At 36.6% G+C, this 5,123-nt stretch overlaps 1 protein-coding gene across 1 annotated transcript; it reads right to left on the bottom strand.

Annotated features, from left to right (window-relative positions):
• Positions 1-1,622: 1,622 nt before the first annotated feature.
• On the bottom strand, positions 1,623-3,837 carry LOC127659292 (motor neuron and pancreas homeobox protein 1-like). Its single transcript, XM_052149042.1, has 3 exons — positions 3,231-3,837; positions 2,303-2,463; positions 1,623-2,141 (listed from the first exon to the last, which is right to left on the bottom strand). The coding sequence occupies exons 1-3, from the start codon at positions 3,643-3,645 to the stop codon at positions 1,806-1,808; spliced, it is 912 nt and encodes a 303-aa protein (XP_052005002.1). The 5' UTR covers positions 3,646-3,837; the 3' UTR covers positions 1,623-1,805.
• Between the last annotated feature and the right edge of the window lie 1,286 nt (positions 3,838-5,123).

Below are 5,123 nucleotides of genomic sequence, written 5' to 3'. Positions count from 1 at the left end.
TATTCGACCTCCATGGAAACGACGGAAACTGCCGAGGGACATTTAGAGACAGCGAGACTTTTTTCTGCGAGACGCAAGTGTAATTTCCCAAATGCATGATAAAAGTTTACAATTTGCCTCCTTAAGTGCCCGATTTCCCTTTGGTTTTGGATAAGTATTTATTCCTTTCACTGCAGTGCATTTAATCAGCATATATCCTATTCTAGTTTGGCTGAGATTGCATATCTAATTGTTGGCCTTACACCACGCCTCCGTTAAAATGCTCTTTTGGTCATTGAGGTAATTCATCTTTTAGCAAATTAAATGGCCCAGTGACATCAGCATAAGGAGTAGATTATTTTACCTCTCCTTCATTAACTTAATTATTTTCCTATCAGTAAACCCCCCTGAGTAATTCATATTTTATAGGTTGTGGCTATAAATACCAAGGCCTACATTGTTTATAATGCACTGTAGATTCATCTGTGCTGTAATCACATCTATGTCAGCTAGAGGTTAAAAAGGAGAGGAGTGGGGCAATGAATATGTGGGGTAGGGGTGCCTGAAAGAAGGGATATTAATTGTGTTTGAAATCTTTTGCTCGTGTGCTCGAAATCTGTGCCACAGCACAGTGTTTTTCTCGAAGTACATGAGGGTTCAGTGACATTAACAGATTGATTTCTGTGTACTCATGTTCAAGGTTGTGTTTATTTCCCTTTTTCTCCAAGTACATATTTTCAAAGCAATGTTTGACGGTCACACAATCCTTCAAACACAGTACTGATCTCTTTCAGCAGAATAAATTAGATATAATCTATAAGAGTTAAATAACATTAAAGACACCAACAGCAACAACATGACATAAACTAATGGACTAAGTAATGCACTGTTCAGTTTGCCCTTGTTCAATATTTGTTGAGGATTTAGCCGTTCCTCCATGTTCCTCAGTCAACGCAACTGGACGAAAACTGACACCAGTGACCTTTTGGACAATCTTCTGTTCATTGGTGTCCACTCTTGCCTATGTTGAACAAAATATGTTCAAGAAATCACAGTTGCATTTATGAACAGCTGTAAAGCACATGTGTCAGCCTGTGACTTTCAGTGCAAAGGCTTCCTCGTTTAGTTCTTAGATCTACAACTGTTTTTGTCAACCAAAATGTTAACATTTAGAGTAAAGATTTTGATCACATAAGGAAAAAACTATTTAGTCTGGAAAAGTTTACATTTGCAGTTTAAAAGCAGCAGTCAATAATTTGTTTTTAAGTGCAAATAAACTGGAAGACCATTTTCATTAATGACTTCGGTAACACATAACAACAAGGTTCAATTTGTTAACATTAGTTAACAAAATTAGTGAACATGAAACTAACAAAGAACAATTAATTTACAGCATTTATTAATCTTGGTTAAAGTTTATTACAATATACTGTATACTAATATATTTTAAATGAAAAGATGTATATGTTAACATTAGTTAATGCACTATGAACTAACATTAACTTACAATGAACAGTTGTATTTTTATTAACTAACATTAACAATGATTAATAAATGCTGTAAAAATATATTGTTCACTGTATGATACCTAATGCATTAACTAATTTTAAAGAATTGAACCTTATTGTAAAGTGTTACCATACCACAACTGGATTTATGACTGTAAATGTCCTGTAAATATTCATTATAGAATGTTACATTGAACTCATGAGGATAGTTTTGATATCAACAGCCTCAGTCTTTAGGTTATGGATGTTTGAGGGTTCTAAAACCTAGATGTAGTTAGCTTCCCAATTAATAATGAACACAAAGCTGCCATCAATTCCTCATAACCCTAATCTGATCTTTCTGTCTCCTTCGATCTCTTCGAGGTCATCATCCGAGTAAGAGCCATGAGAGCTGTAACTCAACTCTGAGCTGTGCTGCAGGAAGTCCGAGGGGTGAGCTAGACTCACACCTACGTTAATAGATTTTCTGAACTCTTCCTCTTCCTCATCATCTTCATCCTCTGCTTCCAGATCCTCATCATCATCTTGTGCAATGCAGCGACTAAGGTCTTTTAGCTTGTTTCCTCTCTTGCCTGTCTCCAGCTGTGCAGCTTGCTCTTTAGCTTTGTGGCTGCGCTTCCACTTCATGCGGCGGTTCTGGAACCAAATCTTCACCTGGTAAATGCATAAAGTATCTCAATCATTCAAAAGACAGTTATTCCATTATTATCATGAGTTTTTATTAGCTTTTCAATGCAAATTCATGGAGATTATATTGGTCAGATCTTGTGACCAACTTTCAATGTTTTGTTTCCCTTTTCTCCTCTTCTCCTCACCTGTGTCTCAGTTAGCATCAGAGATGTGGCCACTTCAAAGCGTTTGGGGCGTGATAGGTATTTGTTGAGTTTAAACTGATTTTCCAGCTCTAGTAGTTGCTGACTGGTGAAAGCTGTGCGTGGTCTCCGGCACTTTCCAATCAGACTGGACTGAGGTGCCCCTAAGGAGAAAGTTTGTTGAGAAAGGATGTGTGAGACATTAAGAAATGCAGATGAGATACAAGGCAGATGCTGCAAGGTAGAACATATTCACCCCTCGTTACTCACCCCCCCCCCATGATAACAGCTTTACTTCAGTTTATTGTTGATGACAGGGCCCAGAGATATTACTTTAGCAGGACAATAAAACACCTGAGAGCACCATTAACTTAATGAAAATTCAATAAATGCTACCAGAAAAGTTTATTGATGAAGCTTAGACCGGTGTTAAGTGTTTCTTTATAGTTTTCCTTCAAATGAAGGCAGTTTTAATGGAGTTGTCATTTATGATGCAATGAAATGACTGAAAATAAAAAACCTAACATTATAGTTCCGTTAGCAGTAAATACTGATTCAGTTATGCTAGAGCATATTTATGGCCCATGAACTCACTTTATTGTGCTTTTGCTGAGAGATACAATAGTATGCATGGATCAAACACATTAAATAATGAACAAATTAAAGTTAGGCAAATAAAGTATAATTTATATATTTTTATTTTGGTCCCAATTTAGCCCTACATTTTAGGAAACAAAATATTTGGTTCTGCAATTTGTGTATATAAATCTTACTATTAGTAAAATTATTTACTATTAAAACTGTAAAAAGATATATGTATATATATATATATATATATATATATATATAGATATAAATAAATATATATATATATATTTATAAAATGTCAATTATATTACACAGAAGGGACAACGCATGCTTCCATACATACCGCTGTAGTCTGCGAGGCGGGGCATTATGAGCCCTGCCCGGAGCCAGTGTTCTAACGGGAATGAGCTGGCCATGGCGGCAGCTTTCAGGTGCTCCGGGTAGGGTGGCGCGAAACCAGAATACGCGAAGGTGGGATGCTGCGCAGCAAGTGCTGTGATGGAGTACATAGGTGAGAGATACATTCCTGGCATAGACCCTTGAGAAAGTGAAGTTAATCCTGAGTGAGGATTATTTAGCATACCCGGTTTAGGTATGACCCCTGTATGAAGCTGATAAGATCGAGGAGGAGAGTTGACAGTCCGTTGGCATGTCATGGGCTCGATGTCATTACACAGTCCCGGTGAATCCTCCCGTACTATCCGCTGAGTGCTCTCTGACAACAGAGCATCAATTCGAAAGTTCTTAGATTTATCCATGGACACAAACTTAAAAACGTTATCAAAAGTAGATGTTTTTATCTTTCTTTTTTTAGTCTTTACACTTAACAATGATGTCACTGACCTGCCCGTCTGTAATATTGTCTGACAATTCTTTAAGATGGTTTCTTTTGTACGTTTTGTTGCTCTATAACTGCAGTCTATGCATTTTGTGTTTTCATTAAGTCTCTCTGTGTCCGTTATGCAACGCAATGCCAAGTACGCGTGCAGACATCAGTTTTTGACCGTCTCCCGCTCTAGCACGCTCCTCCTAAACACACGCTGATTGGTTCATTTGGACGCTCTTAGATTTTAGAAACTGTCAAAGCTTTTGAATTTATTCATTACGCACGCAATTCATTTCAGCACTTTAGGAGCTCGGAGAGAACCTTACCGTTCACATTTCTCGCGACTAATCGGCATGTAAGATATATAGGCCTACTGTAAATAAAAAAATGCAATTTATAAATCTTCAGAAAATTTATTTAGGTGTTTTAAAACGTTTTTGACAATAATAATAAAATAAAATAACAACATTATTAACAACAAAGAACGATTTGGCTAATGCTATAGTCTTAATATGCCAATAAAAGTATAACAATTATTATTATTATTAATACTTAAATGCACAATCCACCAAGGCTACATGTATTTAATCAACGTCTTTTAATAGCATAGTTCACAAATTCACAGCCGAATTATAATTGCAAGTAAAATATTGTACAGTAGGCTATATGTGGTAATAAATGTTAAAAAATGTATTTCATATTTAAAATATTTTAATTTTTTAGACAAAAAAGGTTTCATGTTTTGTTTAAGCCATGTGTGTGTGTGTGTGTGTGTGTGTGTGTGTGTGTGTGTGTGTGTGTGTGTGTGTGTGTGTGTTTGATTCAGTTGGGCTATTGCTGGATCATACTACCTAAATAAGTGTGTAGAAATAACTCAACAGACAAATTTGGTGCCATAATCTAGATTAGAATTGAAGCGAAATCCATGTCTTTGTTATAGTTTATTCAAATTGTAAAACAAATTTCAATCACATCTTTTGACTAAATCGTCAAAAGCCTTAGCTACAACCTATGGCAGCAGGGAGACTATTAAACATCTATTGATGAGTGGAATAGATACTAAGATCCTAATGTTGACTCACACTAACCTTGACAAAGGAAGAATGACTGACAGGTGACCTTTTCCACTCTGCGCGCTCGCAGGTGCGATGACGCCTTGCTTTTCTCACACCAAGCAATAAGGATTATGCGTGACCACCCGCTCACCCCAATTCCTTATCAAGTGCAAACATACATAATGCACAAATAAATTAACAACCATGAAAGAATTTGTGTTCGCAGGTGTGTGTTGGACTAATATTCCACCATTATCTACTGGTTTAAATGTTCCGCTCCGTGCTGCTTGTTTTCTGTGCACTGTTAATACTGGCTGCTGTCTGGGGATAAAGTGCAAACATGAAAGAAAATGCA

This window comes from Xyrauchen texanus, chromosome 18, assembly GCF_025860055.1.
Source record: "Xyrauchen texanus isolate HMW12.3.18 chromosome 18, RBS_HiC_50CHRs, whole genome shotgun sequence".
Lineage (NCBI taxonomy): Eukaryota > Metazoa > Chordata > Actinopteri > Cypriniformes > Catostomidae > Xyrauchen > Xyrauchen texanus.
Note: the sequence above shows the minus strand (reverse complement) of the source record. Positions and strands in the feature narration are given on the sequence as shown.

Bases quoted from the DNA above. Each gene is read 5' to 3' on its own strand.
- LOC127659292 (XM_052149042.1), bottom strand. From the start codon at position 3,645: ATGGATAAATCTAAGAACTTTCGAATTGATGCTCTGTTGTCAGAGAGC. The intron at 2,464-3,230 runs GTATGTATGGAA...CTTTCTCCTTAG, and splicing joins CCGCCTCGCAGACTACAGCG to GGGCACCTCAGTCCAGTCTG. The intron at 2,142-2,302 runs GTGAGGAGAAGA...TGCATTTACCAG, and splicing joins TGATGCTAACTGAGACACAG to GTGAAGATTTGGTTCCAGAA.